The sequence below is a fragment of the Leiobunum rupestre genome, chromosome 2 (genome assembly GCF_980474605.1).
Source record: "Leiobunum rupestre chromosome 2, qqLeiRupe1.1.hap1, whole genome shotgun sequence".
Taxonomy (NCBI): Eukaryota; Metazoa; Arthropoda; class Arachnida; order Opiliones; family Sclerosomatidae; genus Leiobunum; species Leiobunum rupestre.
The window spans coordinates 27,048,506-27,069,119 of record NC_143385.1 but is presented as its reverse complement, the minus strand read 5'-3'; the positions used below and the strand labels follow the sequence as shown (position 1 = coordinate 27,069,119).

Genomic DNA, 20,614 nt, shown 5'->3' with positions numbered 1-20,614 from the left:
GGATGGCTGTTAACCAACCTAGTAAAGGAATGTTTTGGTCGTATTCACGAAACTGTTGTTGAGCATCCACTCTTAATCCCACTGCTGTGTGCGAAGTGGGGATTGGTCCACCCATTGCTGCTCCTTCTGCTGGGTTGAGTGGCTTGCGTCAATGGTGCGACCATCAGTTGTAGGGTACTGCTACCCATGCTGGATTTGTCACCTGTCCGGGCTAGGTGGACGCTGGTGTAAGGCACTATGATGATAGGCCTCTGGTGGTATAGTCTCTGTTACTAGGTACACCGGGCTATAAATTCTGACACACTGTACACAAGCGCTGGCTCTTAATGGGCCACGGTGTGCAATAGCTGGTGGCTTTACCGGGAGTCGGGGTCGGCTCTTGTAACCCACAAGGGCGGTGGCGCAATGGGAGACGTTAGCCGTGATCAAATGGTGCTATCTCTACGTCCAACTGTAACTGTATAAATGAACGTATGACTATCGCCTGCGTCAGACCTGATGAAGCTCCCAAATAAGTGGACTTTTAATTTAATTTTATTGTATTTCATGTACATGTGTGGTTTTTAGTAGGGTGGTCCTTATTTATTTCTTATATGTTGAAATCTTCAATGTATGAAAACACACTTCGTCCGAAATTTGGTATAAATTGTACAAAATTTAGAGGTAGTTAAATGAGCTAGAAATTTCCCCATATCTTAGCATTAGAACAAAAGTTGATTTAAAATTTTTGACAATATTTTGCGAGGTAGTTACGGTTTTGACTACTCTATCTAAAATCAACTAATATGTAATTAAATTAACTGGTTTCCAACTGCCTTATGTAATATTTCTATTAAACCATTATCTCATCTATCATTACACATTTGAATCAAGCCTACAGTGGTAAAAATAAACTAACTCATGATCGGACAATTGATATTTTACAAAAACTACGTAAGGTAGAAATTTGAAATTTTTATGGTTTAGAAAATACACCGGGGAATATTGATTTCGATCTTTATTTACGACCGAAACGAGTCTAGGTGGAGTAACGGCGCTAGCTTCTCCGAGGTAGCCCCTATAATTTATCGTCTCCTAGAGTCAAATTAAAGTCATAAGATCGGGCTTTTTTTAAATGAACTAAATAAATCGAAATATAAGCCAACGATATTAAAACTATATTAAAATGCAAGTATCATTATTTATAAAGTCAAATTTTCCATTAACGATGAGGAAAAACTAATAGCGTCTGTTTTTGCGGCTACCTATCTAGGTTTCAATTGTGATCTAAAGGGGGCGTGGAGATAGTTTTCGGTCGCGGATATATGGCAGCCTTCGCCCCGTACTACCAAAAATTCTCGGATGCCTGCAAAGGCACGTGTTTCAAGTGAGTAACATGAGCAAGATATATCATATCATGCAACAACTAGGATCTATAAAATGACAAAACTTTAAAATGTCCGGTTTCATCTAATATTATTTATTGAAATATTATGGAAAGTTTTCATTACAAATAAACTTAAAGTAGCAAGATTTTAAAATATGGAAAGTAGGTAAACAAGTTAAAATGGATATAATGGAAAATATTAACTGTAGTTCCTGAATAATAACCTTGGAAACTTTAAAAAATAATTAAACACAGAATATGGAAAAAGGCAACAAAAAAAATGTCCATACTAGTATAATATAAATTGGAAAATAATAAATTATAGTTCCAGAACACGCAACTTAAAACTCATTTTAAAAAGAAACCTTAACCGCAGAATATGGAAAAAAAACTAACCATGTTAAAATAGATAAATTGGTATAATTGAAAATGGAAAATAATAAACTTAGTTCCCGAATACGGAAGTTAAAACTAAAAAAAATTTGTGAAACAGCGAAATGAGCTAAAAATAAGTAAGATGAGTATATTTCGTGTAACACTAACGGCTATTGGATAATATCTCCAAACGTGGAACAATCGTGATGTCTCCCATTGGCTCCTCTTGGTTCAATTGGACTTTTTCTAATTTATGCAAACCTAAATACAGATGGTACTATTAATAATTCGTGTGGCGTAGACAAGGGGGGTTTCCGGGTCCAGACCCCCCCCTCTTGTGTACTGAACTAAATTTAAGCCCCCTTCTCGACCCCCCTCTTAACATTTACATATCTCGACCCTCACTTGACGAATTTCTGGCTACGCCACTGAATAATTCAACCAAGTGGAAATTTAAATCTTGCAAGGGGAATTTCAAATTTCAAATCGGATATTGACTTGTAGATTTCAGATATGATTTTGAGATTTTAAAGAATGACCAAAATGTTTTATAGGGTGGTATTTTCTTCTACAAATGATTTTTTTCGGTTTTTATCTAATCACACGGTACAAGTCTATCAGTGATCGAATCACCCTTCGAGCATCCAAGAAGTTAACGATCGGTCATTGCGATATAAATATCAAACGCTTATAATTGTTTTATCATACTACAGTAATTACATACCCAAAAGTCTGATACAAAAAAAAAACATATCTTGGGCTGGAGAGCGTAACGTGTTATTTTCTGTGCTTTCCCCCTTTCTTGGCGTAGGCAAATATCACTCTAAATTTCGGTATAATAGCATCAAAAATCACGTGACCATGCTAAACACTTCACCAAATGTATAAAGAAGTAGTGGCTGAGCACTATAAAAATAGCTCTCCCGAATTTTACGAATAGTATGTGTTTCTACTAAACGTCACTATTTAAATAAACAATTAATTTGAATTATAAGTTATAATTCCAAATAGAAAGATCGAAATATTAAATTTAGTAAAAATAATTTAAAAAAGATATTGGCCGAATTTAAACACGTGAATCACTGGCGACTGGTTCAATAATTTCATCTGCTTCATTGTTTTGATCATAATTCTACCCACATGGTGCATGGGAAGTTATAAATATTTTGGCGGCTAATTTGGTATGTAAACCAATTTTTCACAAGAATGAGTTATCATTCTGTAATCTGTTTAGCTTTATTAGAAGTTTCTATCAAAACAATATTGCACTTTCTGGACTTATGTTTGGCTAATTTTCATTAGGCGCGGGCTTAGTACTAGATTGATGAACTTTTCACCTGATTATAAGCTTAACCTCTCCAAAATACAAGTCTAATTCAACTGTTGCAAGCTACATTTATTCCTTCGAACCGAGAAACATATTCGCAGCGTAACAAAAAGGCCGAAACACTACGATTTGTAGTTTGACTAAACATATATACCCTAGAGAATAGTTCAACGAACAATATTTAACCGTAGAAAAACATGGAAATTATTGGTATTTACAGCACGACCGAACATAAAAATACACTAGCAGTTCAGCTGGATGCTATACAAAGCTATGACAAAAAAGACATGAACAGGGTTCGTACAAAATTTCCGGAATTAAATTCCCTGACCATTTTTGTAGAATTAATTTATGTTTTGAGGTAAAATCTTGAAAAATATTTATTATGTATTTTAATACTTCTTTCTAAAATTATTTGCCGGATTTTTTTGGGGTCATTTTAAAATTCCCTGACTATTCCCTGACCATTTGGAATCATTTTCAAATTCCCTGACCTTTTGGCGAGGGGTAAGACACTCAAGAACTCAGGTGTACATTTGCTATTGGAACTCTTATGAACTCCCCTGAACTCTAAAGAACTCTCAAGAACTCCCGCAAACTCTCAAGAACTCTCCTCGAACTCCCTCAAACTCTCGAGAACTCTCCCGAACTCACCAATGAACTCTCTGGAACTCACCCTTGAACTCTCAAGAACTCTCGAGAACTCTCCCGAACTCTCGAGAACTCTCAAGAACTCGCCAATGAACTCTCTGGAACTCACCCTTGAACTCTCGCGAACTCTCGAGAACTCTCCCGAACTCTCGTGAACTCTCGAGAACTCTCAAGAACTCGCCAATGAACTCTCTGGAACTCACCCTTGAACTCTCGCGAACTCTCACGAACGCTCGCGAACTCTCGAAAACTCTGCAGAGTTCGAACTCCCGGTGTACACAAAAATCCTAAGTGTCTTACCCCTCGCCTTTTGAAAACATTTTCAAATTCCCTGACTTTTCCAGGTTTTCCAGGTATTCCAGGTCGGGTACGAACCCTGATGAAATACCTTTTTCCAAGGAAGAAAGGCTTAATATATAATATTTAAGTCATGAGGAGCCGCGCAAACGGAAAACCGCGCAAGTGGAAAAATATGCGAAAATGAAAAACTGCGGATATGGGAAACTGCGGATATGGGATACTGCGCAAGTGAAACTCGCGCCAATGGAAAACTACGCAATTGGACCATTACCGTTTGGGTTGTATAAGTGTTGTTGGAAACACTATTTTTTTTAGGCGGCATAGCCAAGGCTTAATATTTCCATATCTTAGGGAGATAAAAAGTTACTATCGCTTAAATTTTCGAATAATCATTCAAATAACAATTCTATAAATTTACAATAACCAAAGTCAAACCAATTGGTTTGAAATTGCCTATATTTTAATTATAAATGAAAAAAAAAACATTTTTAAACTTAAACCAAGAACTATGAGTGTATAAGAGTAAAGAAAATACTGAACTCATATTTCTAAAGACTATTTTCAAGACGTAATATTCTGCCTAACTATTGGCTATTTTGAAACTGATATTAGCCAATCAGAATGAGAAACCTAAACAACCGTTGTCTGCACAAGAAATAACATGTAATGTACAGCCAAAGCTCTTACCCAGCCCAAGATAAGGACTTTTTGTATGAAGTCTTATGAAACTTTTGCTTTCCTGAGGCTCAATAATTTTAGTGAAACATTTATTTCTTTACTTATTTTTGTTTTTCCTGATTGTGTCTGTACTTGATGCCCTAAAAAACTGTAGCAAAAAAAAGTATTGCAATTATAAGTACTTAGGAGGTCGAAAATAGTCTTGGCTGCTTGACGTCGTGTAGTTGTTGCCGGAGGACAAATGGACTTGAAAGTGGTCGAGGCGTTTTCGGATTTTCCTACGGCTTCCATCACTTTGGCTTTCGTAGCTGCGAAGTTCATTTGTGACGCGTGTTCGGGAAATTCGTGATTCGTCGACGATTCAAACGAATATCCAGTTGGTTTGCAACCTGTTGCAACGCGACAATAAATGTTCCGTTATTCCTTCTGCACACGAGGCGTATTAAACCAGTTTACACGGGGGTGAGTTAACCAAAGTAATTTTTAAAATGCTTCCCCGGTACAAAATGTCCCATGGTTAGTCACTTCTGGTTAAACTCGTTAAAATGTACCTGCCACTGATGACGCTGACGACTGCTGAGAGAATGAGCCGGTTGACTGCTGTTCAGGACGTTGGTCGAGTTGGTCTGGCGCAACCTCAGGGTTAAGACTCTTTAGAGGCACTTCTAACGGCATTTTGGCGTCTGCAGCGTCACTCGGTTCATTCTCTATGGACCTGTGGCTGTGTAACGAGGAATGGAGTACCTATTTGATTAGTTATGGACACAAATATTGATAATAATGATCATTACATTAAAGACGGAGTAGATTCTGCTTGGACTTCGAATTCTGTAATTTAAAATGTAAACATTTGTACTCAGTGGTGGTTATTGAACGAAGGAATACTTTACCTTTGCTAACCTCTTCGTGTCGGTAACTTTCAACCTGAAATATCAGGTAAGAATATATGAGACTAATATGTAGCGCCCAACCGGAAAAAACTGGATATAAACGCAAATATACAGGGTGTTACGGATAAGAGTACCGAAACTTTATATATGCATTCTATGGGGTCTATGAGTAAAAAATGTCTAGTAAACATGGGTCCTAAAGTGCTTCGTTTCAGAGATATGGGCTCCCAAAAAAATACCCCAAAACACCGGACACAGCCTTAAACCTGGCAAAAAATATTAAACTATCAATGGTTTTTTATCCGTGAGCGAGAAATTTTAATAACAAGTGGCAAAAGTTCATTAATGTCCTTTTAGAAGTAAAATGAGTTTGAAGACAAAGCCATTTTAATTTAGTGATACGATTTTAATTATTAAATTTTAAGATACAAATGTCATAAAAATTCTAAAGGAATGGTTTTAAAATTGTCTAATTCGTTCTGTAGCTATTATGGCACATTGGTCTAGGAACGCTTATTGCACGGACGGGCTCAAGAAAAATGGGCTAGAAGCTCAAAGATTCAACCAGCAGTAGATTCCTAAAAGACTGACCAGTGTCAGATCAACACTAAGTTTAAACATTGTTTTTTTTTGTGATTTTCATGTAACCTGGAGAGATATACAAATAATATTTCGACTGGTTTTACCAAATAGACGAACGATTGAATCTTTGAACTTCTAACTCAATAAGCGTTCTTGGACGTGCCATTAACCACAGAACGAATTAGACAAACTTAAAAGCAATCTTTTAGAAATAATATGACATTTGTATCTTTAATTTTGATAATTAAAATCGTTCGTAACGACAAAATGTTCTTATTTTATTTGGAACCGTGTCAATAAAATTAAAATGGCTTTTCAAACTCATTTTACTTCTAAAAGGACATTAATGAACTTTTGCCACTTGTTATTAAAGTTTCTCGCCTCACGAATAAAAAACAATTGATAGTTTAATGAAAACAATTTGGTTCAAGGAATAATATTGTTTGCCAGATTTAAGGCTGTGTTCGGTTTTTTGGGGTAATTTTTGGGAGCCCATATCTCTGAAACGAAGCACTCTAGAGCCCGTGTTTATTAGACATTTTTTACTCAAAGAGACCCATAGAATGCATATAGAAAGTTTCGGTACTCTTATTCGTAACACCCTGTATATAAAAGATACTACACTTTAGTCTTAGTAAAAAATGTCTAATAAACACGGGTTCTAGAGTGCTTCGTTTCAGAGATATGGGCTCCCAAAGACTACCCCAAAAAACCGAACACAGCCTTAAATCTGGCAAACAATATTCTTCCTTGAACCAAATTGTTTCCATTAAACTATCAATTGTTTTTTAACCGTGGGGCGAGAAACTTTAATAACAAGTGGGAAAAGTTCATTAATGTCATTTAGAAGAAAATGAGTTTGAAGGCAAATACAAGCCATTTTAATTTATTGATACGATTTTATTTATTAAATTTAAAGATACAAATTTCTTGTATTTATCTTAGCCGTCTATCTACAGACTCAAACGCCAGTCGATCTGACCCCAGTCTTTTAGGAATCTACTGCTGGTTGAATCTTTGAGCTTCTAACCCATTTTTCTTGAGCCCGTCCGTGCAATAAGCGTTCCTGGACCAATGTGCCATAATTAGCTACAATATTAGACAATTTTAAAACCTTTCCTTTAGAATTTTTATGACATTTATATCTTTAGATTAAATAATTAAAATCGTACCAATAAATTAAAATGACTTGTTTTTGTCTACAAACTCATTTTACTTCTAAAAGGACATTAATGAACTTTTGCCACTTGTTATTAAAGTTTCTCGCCTAACGGATAAAAAACGATAAGGAGTTTAAAGAAAACAATTTGGTTCAAGGAAGAATATTGTTTGCCAGATTTAAGGCTGTGTCCGGGTTTTGAGGTAGTTTTTTGGGAGCCCATATCTCTGAAACGAAGCACTTTACGACCCATGTTTATTAGACATTTTTTAATCATAGAGACATATAGAATGCATATAGAAAGTTTCGGTACTCTTATCCGTAACACCCTGTATATGACGTTTCTACTACATTATAGTGTTCTCTACTATAATATTGTGTTTTAATTCAGTTTTTTGCGGTTTGGCGTTCCATAAAAATGCACCAGCAAAAAGAGAGGTTTGGCCTAGTAGTGACCGTCAAGTTCATTGAACTCGGTTTCTACTGGCGATGTTTGAGAAAATAAATAATTTTTCGGTCTAGGGTAAGTGATCATTAACTATATTGTAATAGGAAAACACATCGGACCAACGCTATAGGCCGTTTGGCCCACGTCCAAGACCATAATCACTAAATTAGAAACGGAACTACAGCGACGATGACCGCTCAGACATTTGCTACAAACCTCTGCAAACGTCGGCGAAATGGGAAATGGTATCCTTGGGTAGAGTTCTGGAAGAACGGGCGTCGACGCGCCAGCCGAGTGAGGAGGGGTCACCCGGAGAGATCGCGTTGAAGCCGCGCTAGCTTTATCTTCGCGTGAATCCTCTACAGCTTCGTCTGTCAGTAGTTGCACGTCTTCAGGATCTGAAACATTAATCATTGTAACGTTATATTCTCATCTTAATCTCGGTATTTCGCGTATCTGTTAATTACGTAATCCTGGAACACGGTGGATATTCTGCCGGACAATGTCCAAAATATCTACAATGAAAGAAAACAAGTGTTAAAAAGTTCCAATCTACTTGGCCCAGAGAGTTCTAATAGAACTGATACCTCTGCTGTTTGGTGGAAGGTAATGGCGTAACGTGTCGGGCCCATATTTTTGTTGCCCAATTTTAATTAATTTCTAGAACAAGAACAATTTGCGTAAATATTTTATTATTACATGAAACGTTTTTCTATAAAATACAAACTACGTAAGCCTCTATTACGATTTGTGTTGAATATATTCTTATCAAAGTGAATTCAAATTGTTCTCAATGCAAAATCGTGTTCCTTTACGCTCAATACTTACGTGCCACTTGGGATTGACGCAATTCTGGATGGTTGAAGACTCGCTGTGCCGGATATTGGCTTTCATTTCGTCATCCGTAATCTTCCTAGGTTTAATTCCCTGCAATTGAAGTACACAGGTCATCCATAAAAATTTAAAATCGAGGAATGCGTGTATTTAAGAAATTGTCGTACCAGTCCCCTCACAACGGGAGGCCGTTTCTTCCGTGGTGGTATCATTTCTTGGTCTGGGCTCCTCACTGTCACGACAGGAATTAAGATACGCGAACATTTCCTCTTTCTTTTAAGAGGAGTTTGGTATCCTTCGGGTGGGACCGCTACGTCTAAAGGGACTTCCTCCGGGTCGGCGATGCTTGTCTCTTCGACCGTCGGATCCGTCGGAAGATCGACGACGCTAGCTGCCCGGCGTCCAACTTTGTTTGGAGACAGAGTGGACGGTAGCTCGAACTCGAACGTGTTTGGAGCTTCGGAATCCATGGCCGACGAGGTGGCCCTAATTGAGATTATAGGAAAAGTAAAATGCTGACAAACATTCGTTGTTCTTTATAAAATAACCACTAATTTATTACTTGGCGTCATCTGTGGCTCCTTCGCGAAGATCCTTTAGAAAGGCATCCGCTTCTTCTTCGGTCATAAAACCCTTCTCCTGCCGCGGAACGAGAGTCATTGAGATATAATCAAATAAGAAAGTACAGAGATTACGAACAAGTGGTCTACTAGATCAGAACAATAAAACCGGGTTATTAATCCAGTTATTATTGCCAGAAAGAGCTCATTATAAAAAGGTCACGGTGGTTTACTAAATGGAGCTTATATCCAGTGTCGTAGGCCTCGTCTGTAAAGGGTATAAAGCTAAAAATTGTCTTTCGTCGGAAATCTGATATCTGAAGGGAGGCCCTGATAACCATTATACATTTTAAGCTTTTAAAACAGACGTAAACAGTACCGATCTGCCCCTTGGTTAGAGTTTAAAAAAGGCTTATTTAACCCCGTCCCAGAAGAAAAGATCCATTTAACCACAACCCAGCCTACGTACAAAAGAGGGTCACAATAGATATTTATTCGGGAAAACGTACCGGTTCAATGTCCATGAGAAAGAGGTCAGGTTGCGCCGGTTCGTCCGCTTCTGACAGAGACAAAGGACGACCATCGCGAGGAGGAGCCTCTTCGGGCGAATCTTCCTTCGTTTCAGTCACGCGTTGGGTGAAGTCTACATATAAAATAAAGGAATTTTTATTACACTTGAACTCATTCAGTTTCTTTAGGAAGTGGACTATAAAAGCTATTAGATGTTCAATTAGGTCTGTCACGAGCCAATACTAATTTTATTCGGTGGAATCATGCGAGGGGCTAACCACTCTGAAAATCTGTACACCGATTACATAAATATGAAAATTAGTACAGCCTTTGGTAGTGCTAAATCTGTACTCACGTAATCATTTTAGTGCTTGTACACCGATTACGGGGAGTGATCAGCCCCTCGGAATCATTTACCTTTGGTAGGGAACAATTACAGCAAAGAACTTGATATACAAAATCGGTCTGACGTAGTTTGTTCGTAGTAGCAATCGTAATCGAGCAAAATCAGTTGGAAAATTTAACCTGAAGCTAAAGAATTGTACAGTATTTCCCATAGCACAGGCCATTTACGGTTTCATCTGAATATGATCTGATAACCCGTATAAAAACATTTTGTTAATTCGGGCAAAGAAAACTAATTATTTTTTACCTCTCCGAGGGGACCAAGTCCCCTAGGAGGGGTTATACAATCACCGTGTCTGTCCGTCTGTGTGTCTGTCCTGCGAACGCATTATTCGTGCAAAGGTTAATCATTGCGTAAGCAATTTCTCTGAATTTCTGCGTTCGCAATTTCTCAAAGGGTTGGCAAAACCACCGTGTGACTGTGAGCGTTAACGGATACATTGGCGGTTTGGTTTGGATGGTGTTTTTTCGCTCACCGTCGTGACGGTTTGGTGTATTACGTTTTTGTAATGTTTATGCTTAGGTTGTGAATGTTGAGTTTGTGTTATGGCGGTTGTGAGTGTTGAGTCTGTGGTATAGGTATGGGCATTTTCTCTCCAACTTCTTCTAACTGACTTTGGGACGGACCGAGTGCTGAGTGTAATGCTACCTCTCAACGTCCAATGGCCGGGGTTCCACCAATTGTTCACGGTATTCGTCTTAGTATAAATTTGCGAATTATGGGCGCCGGCCGGGAATCGAACCCGGGTCTGCCTCGTGCAAGAGATTTACTCTAACCACTCAGCAACCAACGCTTGTTAAGTTACGGTGTTTTTCTAAAAAACAGCTTAGGCGATTGTCATTTACAAAGTTATAACGTTAGGTACTATAATTTATTCTACATCATTTTAAATATTTATAAATTATATTAATCTTATATTTAATGAAATATTTATAAATTATATTAAGCTTATATTTAATTAAATATTTATAAATTATATTAATCATATATTTATTTAAATATTTTCAAATTATATTTATTTAAATATCTGAGTATTTTAATTTATTTGACCGTGTTCAGGAACGGAACTCGGGTCGCATAGTTACAATGCAGATATTTTACCGCCGAGCCATTGACTTCCTTCAGGAAAAAAAAAGTAAATAAACCATTATGATAAGGCGGGTTTTTTACCTTTTAATAACGCTTAGAAAAAGGATAATTATTCAAAATTCCGCGGAAACTATATCAAAGTAATAATATAGCGCCACCGTGTGGAGAATTATCAATCAAACCGGGTAAAAAATATAACCTCTTCAATTTTTCGAACTTTAGTCAAATCTCGACGGGTTAAAAAACACAAAATAAACGTATATAAGGCCGTTGCGGTCAATTTAGAAGATTTAGTCTTTCTTAGTTCTTGGCTGTCAGACGAACTACTACAGGACGAGGTCCTGGTGTCGGTCAAAAGTTATGAGGTAGCTTTGCAGTTTTAATTAGTATGTTCGGTCTTCGTTCAAGGAAAGAGTTAAATTGTGTTTCGCGTTTTGAACGTGAGCGAATGGACTTAAGTGTATGAACAGTGCGTGTTTAAGACTGAAAGTGTTAAAGTAATTGTGAACTAACTCAAGTCAGCTGTAAGATAAAATTGATTGTTATTATTTTTTGTATTGGAATAACCTAATTATACCCTAGAAATTATCAACTTAACCTGTGAGGCTTATTAAGTAGATTGGAAGTAATTAGTAGCGAACAGCTCTCAGCTGTTAATTAAGACAGTTTATAGTTAGGTACTTTGAATTTAGTTAAAATTACTCAGTATAATTTATGATATTTACTTAATTGTGTGTTTTGGTTTATTTTTCAATCACGATGAACTAAGACAAATCTAGTCTTAGACACTTGAGTACCAGTTCTGTAGAATTACTTAGAAGGGATACATATTGTTGGGTTATTGATGATATTTAAATCTAGAACGTTCCATAGACTGTTCTGAATAAAAATAAAAATTTATAATTTTGCATAATTCTGGTTGCCATTTTATTTTCTAATCACTCGCCCACAACATTAAAGTTCTGGCAATCCCGAATCAAATAAATTTTCAATTTAACGGCAAACTTAAATTATTATCGTAAATTTATCGCGCGGCCTTAGGGAATATTTTTTAACAAAATTTCGATAATCTATCGTTTAATTAATATCGGCCCGATTCCGTTAAAATTATAAACTAATAAGCGAAAGGTCGTTGTAATACCCTCTGTAGATATTTTTTCATTAAAATTTGCTTTGTATTATATTCAACTGATAAACTTGTACTGTAAAAAGGGTTTAATTCAATTGTGCATTGTTATAGTACGTCTAACTCACTGCTGTAACTACTTAACTTATGATATTCTGAATAAATTAAAATTGGTCGTTTCGTCTCCATTATTTTAATTATTATTAAAATTCTATAACGGGCGGGATAGAACTAGGATAACATTTTTAACAAATAACTCTAAATTGCGGAGATATATCTTTAAGGGCTATCTCGAGAAATTAATACCACTAGGGACAATTCTTCCGAGGCGAGGTATATTTTGGCTTGCCAACTTCGTTTGTTTTATAAAGTGAACTTCAGACCAGCTATTTGTTCTCGGTTAACCTGATTTTGATACTGTTGAAAAATCAAGGTGATAATTGAAAAAATAACGGGTAACCCATCGTGGTTGGAAGCACTGTTTCATGTATAACTTTAAAACCGATTTTGGGCCGATACGACTGCTTTTAGCAGACCTTAATGGTTCGTTTTGTAGATAATGTGTTGGCTGGGTTGCCACAGCTTTCTAATTTTAAAATTCCCTGACATTTCAAGGTTCTGTGGCAAGCCCGACTGGCCTTGGACGTTGTAGTTGGTTGTATAGTCGTAGAAGCAATAGTAACGGATTTATTAACAATTTCTTGCGCCATGAATCATTTAGCGTAATTTCACTAACGTTATTGGACTATTAAAACGAATTTAACCCCAGTGAAAGAAATCGGCTTACAGAAATTGTCGCTGAATGCTGCCGATGAGATATTTCCCGCGGCCACTTGTTCAATGACGTCGACGACGTGTTGCATCTTTCCGGCGTCGTCAAGGTCACCTTCTTCTCTGTCGTCCATGGTCACGCGCCGCTTGCGGCTCTTTTTCTTGGCCAACGTCCCGGGCCTTCGAGGAAGAAATAAAGAAGAGTGTGGCTATCAAGACATCTAGACCATGGTGGGCGAGATCCGTCTCAACGGATTCACGTTACCCAATCTTGAAGGTTTACCTAGGCAACTCCAAAGTCAGCGCTGGTTTACCCAGAGCCATAAACAAGCGATTCACATCCTCTGTCAACGAAAAATATGTTCGTGAGAAGTAAGCATTCTAAACAGTTTCTCGTAACAACGAGTCGCCGGCTGTAACAGATATTACACCTCTGCAATAAAACTTGGGGTTGAATTAGTGAGATGTTTTCAACGTTGAATTTATTGTTAAACAATTGTTCTCAATGTACGAAGTGCGGGAATCGCGTTATTTGCGTCCAGTTTGTAAATAAGCCAGCTTTACTTCAAATTGTAAAGGTATTGTCACGCGCAAAAATGTCATTTTAGATATCGGTCAATTGGTCGATATCAAAAGCGCGTAAATAATCGCTAGGAGCTCAGCTATTATTAAGTCCAGATCAGGGCACCGCCTCTCGTAAATCAAAAGCAAAAAGCACCGTTAAAACGTAACCCCCTTGTTAAGAGGCGTGCATCAACCTTGATAATAACGTAGGCAAAGGTCTGTAGCCCGCAGTTTATGTCTCCCACTGTAAGAATTATACGACCAACTTAACTAGCTGGGGTCCCGGACGAGGGACCCGGTACGCGGTTAGTTTCAAATGAACGTTATTAGAGCACGCTGAGTGGTAAACAAGATAACATTATCGAAATACTGAACAGTGTCTTACCCATGAGGAACTCGTACTGTTTCTTGGCCACGATGACCATTCCGTACATCATGTGCGAGCTGCATCTCAGCGAGAACTTGACCACGCCCGGCCTGCTGTCCACCGTGTTGTGGATGATGGCCAGCAGGTTTCCGCTGAAGTGGAAGAGAAAACATTGTCTCACCAATTTGATACGTAGCCGAGACAACTGGGAAGTTTCACGCATGACGTTGTGCAAATCGCGTTACGTCGTGGCTCTAGCTTTCAGAGCTGACGCCATTACGGTGGTGGTTTTCCCTCAATGCGCAAATGGTAATAGCTCTAGATCAAACCGACACTAATCACGTGGTTGCCAATTAACGTTAATAAACCTCCGCGCAACTTGATTAACTTATCGGTAGATGGGGTTAGCTGAGTAACCAGGAAAAGGCTTTGAAAATTTTATAGGAAAAATAGGAATTTTAGAGACGAGTTATAGGAAAATATATTTAAAAAATAATAAGGTAATTATTGCAAACCGGTATACTCTGACTCAAATATTGATAATTTTTTTGTACACTTAGATGATTTTCAAAGCCCGTACATGTTCTATGACATGTACTGAAAAGTTTTTTTCATTTTCAGTAGGCCGTGAAATTAAAAAAATCGGAAATTATAGGAAGGCATTAAAAAAATAGGAATTTATAGGAAGGCCTTAAAAAATAGGAATTTATAGGAAGGCATTAAAAATAGGAGTTTATAGGAAGGCATTAAAAAATAGGAGTTTTTAGGAAGTCATTAAAAATAAGAGTTTATAGGAAGTCATTAAAAAGTATAAATTTATAGGAAGGCATTGAAAAATTAGGAATTTATAGGAAGGCATTGAAAAATTAGGAATTTATAGGAAGGCATTAAAAATTAGGAATTTATAGGAAGGCATTAAAAAATTAGGAATTTATAGGAAGGCATTAAAAAATAGGAATTTATAGGAAGGCATTAAAAAAATATAAATTTATAGGAAGGCATTATAAAAATATAAATTTATAGGAAGGCATTATAAAAATATAAATTTATAGGAAGGCATTTAAAAAATAGGAATTTATAGGAAGGCATTAAAAAATAGGAGTTTATAGGGAGGCATTTAAAAAAAGGAGTTTACATGAAGGCATTAAAAAATAGGAGTTTATAGGGAAGCATTTAAAAAATAGGAATTTATAGGAAGGCATTTAAAAATTAGGAATTTATAGGAAGGCATTAAAAAATAGGAATTTATTGGCAGGCATTAAAAAATCGGAATTTATAGGAAGGCATTAAAAAAAAGGAATTTATAGGAAGGCATTATAAAAATATAAATTTATAGGAAGGCATTTAAAAAATAGGAATTTATAGGAAGGCATTAAAAAAAATAGGAATTTATAGGGAGGCATTTAAAAAAAGGAGTTTACATGAAGGCATTAAAAAATAGGAGTTTATAGGAAGGCATTAAGAAATAGGAATTTATAGGAAGGCATTAAAAAAATAGGAATTTATAGGGAGGCATTTAAAAAAAGGAGTTTACATGAAGGCATTAAAAAATAGGAGTTTATAGGGAAGCATTTAAAAAATAGGAATTTATAGGAAGGCATTTAAAAAAGGAGTTTACAGGAAGGCATTAAAAAATAGGAGTTTATAGGGAGGCATTTAAAAAAAGGAGTTTACATGAAGGCATTAAAAAATAGGAGTTTATAGGGAAGCATTTAAAAAATAGGAATTTATAGGAAGGCATTTAAAAAAGGAGTTTACAGGAAGGCATTAAAAAATAGGAGTTTATAAGAAGTCATTAAAAAAATAGGAATTTATAGGGAGGCATTAAAAAAAGGAGTTTATAGGAAGCCATTAAAAAATAGGAATTTATAGGGAGACATTAAAAAATTAGGAATTTATAGGAAGGCATTAAAAATATAGGAAGTCTGGTCACCCAGGATTAGTCGCCTGTCGTGTTAGTGTACCAGCACTTTTTCTAAAGGGTGGCCACCGATTTTTCTACTTAAAATTCAAGGAATATTTCAGGTTTTCCCTGACGGATTTTGTGCCAAAACGTATTTTTGGTTAAGGTTTCCTACTCGCAACCGAATTTAATTTAATTTCCCTGATTTTTAGACTAATTTTTAAAATCCCGTGATTTTCAACGAATTCCTGGTATTGTGCCAACCCTGTTCTAAATAAGTCCTACACAGCAACTACGATCTCGCAAATTACGAATTTTGCACTCGAACTGGCAAAGAAAACATCATCACGTTGCTTTTCAGAGAAAAACCGAGCGTTTTTTGTCTAATCATAAGTCATTGGTTACTTTTTCGATCTAAACAGGGCTGCCTATTTCTTTCAGCGAAAAAGCGTAACTTATTTCTAATGACTCTCGATATTTTTATTGAAGTATTTCTTTTATACAAGCCCCTTTAAAGTTTGTAATTCAGAGCGATAACTTTAACTGGCGGCGGACGTAGAAAAATCTCCGCCTTGGTCAGCGGTCGCGGATAAGAGTGTTTTGGAGTACTGTTGGTTACCTGCTTTCTGAGATATCAGCCCTCATGTAATCGACTTTCTTCAGGAACTTCGGCGCATGCGCGGCCAACCTAGAAACAAAGAACATCGTGTCACTAAACACATCGTTTTATCCTGTTGATTTGTCGGTTTTAGCTGTGTGGCAATTTAATCGAAAGTTATGTGTATTTTTTAAGTACCACAAAACCGTTTGAATATTGTAGGGGGAGCTATATAATCACTTGTTTTGCGAAGCGGTAAGGTATGCCTCGGTCAAGTGACGGAAGAGGGGAGCTACCTGAAGTTAGACCAGTGGTGTAATCACACCTTTTACGCAGAATTCAGCCTCGAATAAAGGGCGTGTGAATTTATTATGAATTTAGCCCGTAGGAAAGTACCATAACAATTTCAAATCATTACCTAGGTACGGCCAACTTCAATCACGATAAACATCGAAGTTAGACGTACAGTTATAGCGAATGGTACAGTCAACTTGCATCACGCGCGAAGTCGAAGTTGGCCGTAGCGCCCAGGTTTTTTTAGGACTACACCACTGAGTTAGACCCGAAATTATAGGGACTTTTAAACTATATGGTTTTCTAATTGCTACACTTAAAGGTAGACATATGCTTTTCAGCTGAGGCTTGTAAAAATCAGTGATTGACGCGCGAGTCATATTATTTTGAGCGGTTACTTGTCATTGTGGGGGATATTGTAAAATATTGTTTTAAAAGAGCGATGGAGTATTCCCTCAAAAAGGACGAAAACAGGAGCGCCAATTTCACCTCTCAAAAAAGAGATGAGCTAAAATATCCCTGCTCAAAAAAAGAGTGCAGGGTGACCACTGAAAAACATCAAAACATTTATAGGAATATAGGCAATTCTACAGTCGATTTATAGGAGAATATAGGAGTATCTTCTTTGATAATATGGGAACATATAGGAAAATTTGCATAAATAAAATTTTAATTTGTATTAATATAAAAGGAACTTCTCTTAAGCACACGACGATATTCTTAATTTTGTTCAGTGCTGTTCTTACAATTGTTAGGAGAAGAACTTTACATTTTATCTGCATACACGATTTTATCAAAGGGATTTAGGTCATTGAGCGCCATCTTTATTACGAAAAGCGAACTAGGCACGCGGGAAATTCGAAAAAACCGCGGGAAATACAAAATAATATCTAATCATAGGAAAAATGGTTAAATTATAGGAAAATTAAGGAAAGCTTTGAATTATAGGAAAATTAAGGAAAGCATTGAAGTATAGGAAAAATTATCAAATAAAATAAGCATGGTCACCCTGAGAGTGAAAAGAGGGAAGCTAAAATTGTGCCGCTCAAAAACACACAACGTTTACAGCTGAATGTACCATTTTGTAGAGCGTAGCGCAGATTTGATTTCGATCGGCGTCGGCGTTTGGTGAAAAACACCCGGCTGCGACGGAGGGGTGCCGATTAATCAATAATCCTCGGTGGCAGTGGCGTAAAAGTAAAAAATGTCTCACCCTTTTGAAAATTAAAAAATGAAGTTACGTAGAAACATTTATCGGCGGTGCGCCGAAAAGTTAATGACTCGGCGGCCTCAGAGAAAATATCGGGAGTAAGAACGTCTTCCATTGGTAGAAAAAGAGCGGCTCCGAGACGGATCCATGTTTTCCTGTTGCTCCCTCTGATCTGGCCCTAAATGGGTCAGAGTGTGCAATAACTGGTGCCTTTACCGGGTAGTTTGGGTCCAGCTCTTGTAACCCATAAGGGCGGTGGCGCACTAGAAGATGTTAGCTCTGATCAAATGGTCCTATCTCCACCTCCGACTTCGGTCAGGTTTGGGCTGGAAACTGAGTTTCGGCTCAGGCTAACGGAGAGGGTCCGTGCAAACTGGCCGCCTCGGAGGATTGGGTAGCCTGCTGTGGGGCGGCGGGTCTCCGTATGACGCGCAGTCAATATTTCCCGGCCTTTTGGAGTCCACCGGGATCTCCGGTGCCAGCTGTGCCGGGTTATGTGGACCGCTGTGTGCCCGTCGTTCCCCTTTAGGAGCTCTTTCTGAAGGGTATGACTCTTTACCTACGTAGGTAGGGTGTCGGCTGGAGTTGCTACAGCATCCACTCTCTATCCCACAGCTGTGCGCGAAGTGGGGGCTGGTCGTCCCATTGCTGCAACATCTGCTGGGTTGAGTGGCTTGCATCAAAGGTGCGACCATCAGTAGTAGGGTCCTACTACCCATGCTGGATTTGCCACCTGTCCGGGCTTGTGGATGCTGGCGTAGGGCACTATGATGATAGACCTCCGGTGGTGTGGTCTTTGTTACTAGGTTCACCGCGCTATAAATTCTGACACACTGCTCCCTCTGATCTGAGACGGAGCGACATTTTCGGATTGTTCGGATAAAAAATGGAATACGAACATAATACATTTTCGCTTGTTTGTCGAAAGATAGCAGACGATAAGCCGATTTTTAAAAATGTCATATTTCATTGGGAGCGGCTGTACTCCATCTAGTGGCAGCCGGAAGTACTGAACGGCAGTAGGATTTCACCTTACTGATTCCAGACTTTACAGAAATGCTTCATCCCTACATTGTAGCCTACAATGTCGATTTAGGTATCATAATTAAAATAAGAAAACTTATTGTAGATAGTTGTTCAGGCTGATTTTAGTGTCTTATCGATAAAAGGAGAGTCAAGTCTTTTAAATTTAGCTCTGTCAATATTTCAAATAATGGGACATACGGCTTATGTTTGCTGAATACCTTAATTCTTCAGTGCTTCTCTGAAATAAGCATATTCAAACACGAAATATGAAAATTGGCCGATAATTTCGTGCCAGAATCGGCTTCAAGGGGGGAAAACAAATTAGCGAAATTCTTTGGAGGTTAACTTTTGTTTGCTACTGAAATATATAACAAGCACAGAAATTGTAATATCGAGGATGAATCATCGTATTACTATTATTCGGATATTAAAATGGGGGCCCAAACCTTCTTCTGAAGGAGCCCAGAAAATAACAAAGTGGGGGGCCGGACCAAAAAACCAAATCTTCTTCCACCACTGATTATGCGTTTTTCAAATTATGTGCAGATTAGTCTATCTCTATGTTCCGCAAATGTTCAGTGAGTCTAAATAATTGTTGACGCCCAGCCCCCAACAGATAAGCTGTAAATCAAAATATCACACGCTGCGTTCATTCGAGAAAGGACTCTAAATGAAAATTGAAGACGCAAAAGACCGGCCACTAACACACTTATGTCAAACCTTAAAAGTAATAATAAACTTGTGGTGTAGCACTCAACAACATCCCGAATACCCAGACCTTGAATCAAAGAAAATACACAAAATGAAAAGATGCAGCGAAGTTAAAAACTAGAAAATATGCATTTGATTTATAGAAGTTATTTCTTGGAAAATAAAAGGAAACGAAGCAAGCTTTGTTCAAATTACAGATTTATTTAAAATATTTATTAGTTAAAACGCCTGCTTTTTAAATAAAAATTCGTCTAGGGAGAAGTATGCGAGGATTTCTATTATGAAAAACGTTTGATTTGGATCTGGCAAAATTTTTCTACAAGGCTTTACAGCTTTGTAGTTTTTGATTGAGTTTTAATTAAAAACAAACGTTACGCGAGAAGTACGAAAAACTCTGGAACCTTCTGAAGAATATTTAGCTATAGAAAGTTATAGGAAATAGGGGAAATTATCGGAAAGTTATATAATAAAGGTGTGGTTCGTTAATCAAATAAGAGCCGATCCGTCGTCGTAAATCTCCCGCCAAAATACCATCCATTTTCATCCGCCAGCTAACAAATTTTCTCGATTGCCGATCGAGTCCAAATGTTTTAAAGAAAAACCGTTAAAACTTACCAGAAAACGCCGAGGCAATTTCGGTTTCGCAAAACTATATCCGGATAAAACATCGTGTACAAATGACAATTTAAACAACTTAGAATTGAACGAAATCTGAATTACTGCAAATGAAAACCCCACGCTAAATTTCCATTCCCGAAACTCCGGCGACTAAAGAGGATAATTAGGCGAAACGTTCCTTTGAAATGCAGCAATCCCGTTATGTTTCGGTAAATTAGACAGTCCAGTCCACTCATCGAATACATAAACAG

At 37.4% G+C, this 20,614-nt stretch overlaps 1 protein-coding gene across 2 annotated transcripts; it reads right to left on the bottom strand.

Moving 5' to 3' along the window:
- Window positions 1-1,708: 1,708 nt before the first annotated feature.
- Window positions 1,709-20,465, bottom strand: LOC149956984 (uncharacterized). Of its 2 annotated transcripts, none has more exons than XM_090164750.1 (17): window positions 20,361-20,465; window positions 16,526-16,594; window positions 14,022-14,155; window positions 13,356-13,416; window positions 13,089-13,252; window positions 9,680-9,813; window positions 9,173-9,249; window positions 8,778-9,096; window positions 8,605-8,703; window positions 8,364-8,436; window positions 8,244-8,291; window positions 7,993-8,174; window positions 5,588-5,621; window positions 5,489-5,525; window positions 5,249-5,418; window positions 4,880-5,086; window positions 1,709-2,002 (listed from the first exon to the last, which is right to left on the bottom strand). In XM_090164750.1, exons 1-17 carry the CDS (start codon window positions 20,411-20,413, stop codon window positions 1,905-1,907), a joined length of 1,959 nt encoding a protein of 652 aa, XP_090020876.1. In that variant the 5' UTR covers window positions 20,414-20,465; the 3' UTR covers window positions 1,709-1,904. The 2 variants fall into 2 exon arrangements, with proteins under 2 accessions (XP_090020876.1, XP_090020877.1); XM_090164751.1 differs by having other exon boundaries at window positions 5,249-5,412.
- Window positions 20,466-20,614: the final 149 nt, after the last annotated feature.